Source organism: Galeopterus variegatus, unplaced genomic scaffold (genome assembly GCF_000696425.1).
Source record: "Galeopterus variegatus unplaced genomic scaffold, G_variegatus-3.0.2 Scaffold14506, whole genome shotgun sequence".
Taxonomy (NCBI): Eukaryota; Metazoa; Chordata; class Mammalia; order Dermoptera; family Cynocephalidae; genus Galeopterus; species Galeopterus variegatus.
The window spans coordinates 26,492-27,193 of NW_007740617.1; the positions used below are offsets into that span (position 1 = coordinate 26,492).

The window sequence follows — 702 nt, forward strand, 5'->3', positions numbered from 1 at the left end:
CCATCCAGGGGTTCCTCTGAGCCAGGCCGCAGGTAGATGAAGGTGCAGGGCACATAGTAAACGATGACAATGGTGAGGTGGGCAGCGCAGGTGGAGAAGGCGTTGTGGCGCCCATCCACCGACTGGATTCTCAGGATGGCAGCCACAATGTATCCGTAGGAAGTGAGGATGAGCACAAAGTAGGTGAGGGCCAAGAAGCCGATGTCCACAAAAGTGACCAGCTCATTCATGGTGGTGTCAGCACAGGCTAGCCGCAACATGGCAAGAATGTCACAGAAGAAGTAATCGACTCGGTTTGGGCCACAGAAGGGCAGCCGGATAATGAAACTTGTTTGAAAAAGTGAGTGGAGGGTCCCTCCCAGCCAGGTGCCCAGAGCCAGGTAGTTACAGACTCTGTGGGTCATGATGGTAGCATAGTGTAAAGGCTTACAAATGGCCAGGAAACGGTCATAAGCCATGAGTGTGTAAAGGAAGCATTCAGTGCAGCCCAGGAAATGGAAAGAAAAGAGTTGCATTACGCAGCCCCCAAAGGAGATAACCCTACTATCTAAGAGAAAGCCAGCCAGCATCTTGGGGACAATAGCAGAGGAAATGGTCATATCCAATAAGGAGAGGTGACATAGGAACCAGTACATGGGGCAGTGGAGTTGAATATCCACCAAGACAGTGAGGATGATGAGCCCATTGCCAGAGACAGTGAGG

General features: G+C 51.6%; 1 protein-coding gene across 1 annotated transcript; it reads right to left on the reverse strand.

Annotated features, from left to right (window-relative positions):
- Positions 1-2: 2 nt before the first annotated feature.
- On the reverse strand, positions 3-698 carry LOC103581984 (olfactory receptor 10G6; the record flags this gene model as incomplete). Its single annotated transcript, XM_008563675.1, has 1 exon — positions 3-698. A coding segment is annotated over one exon (696 nt), but the record flags the coding sequence as incomplete, so codon positions are not given.
- Between the last annotated feature and the right edge of the window lie 4 nt (positions 699-702).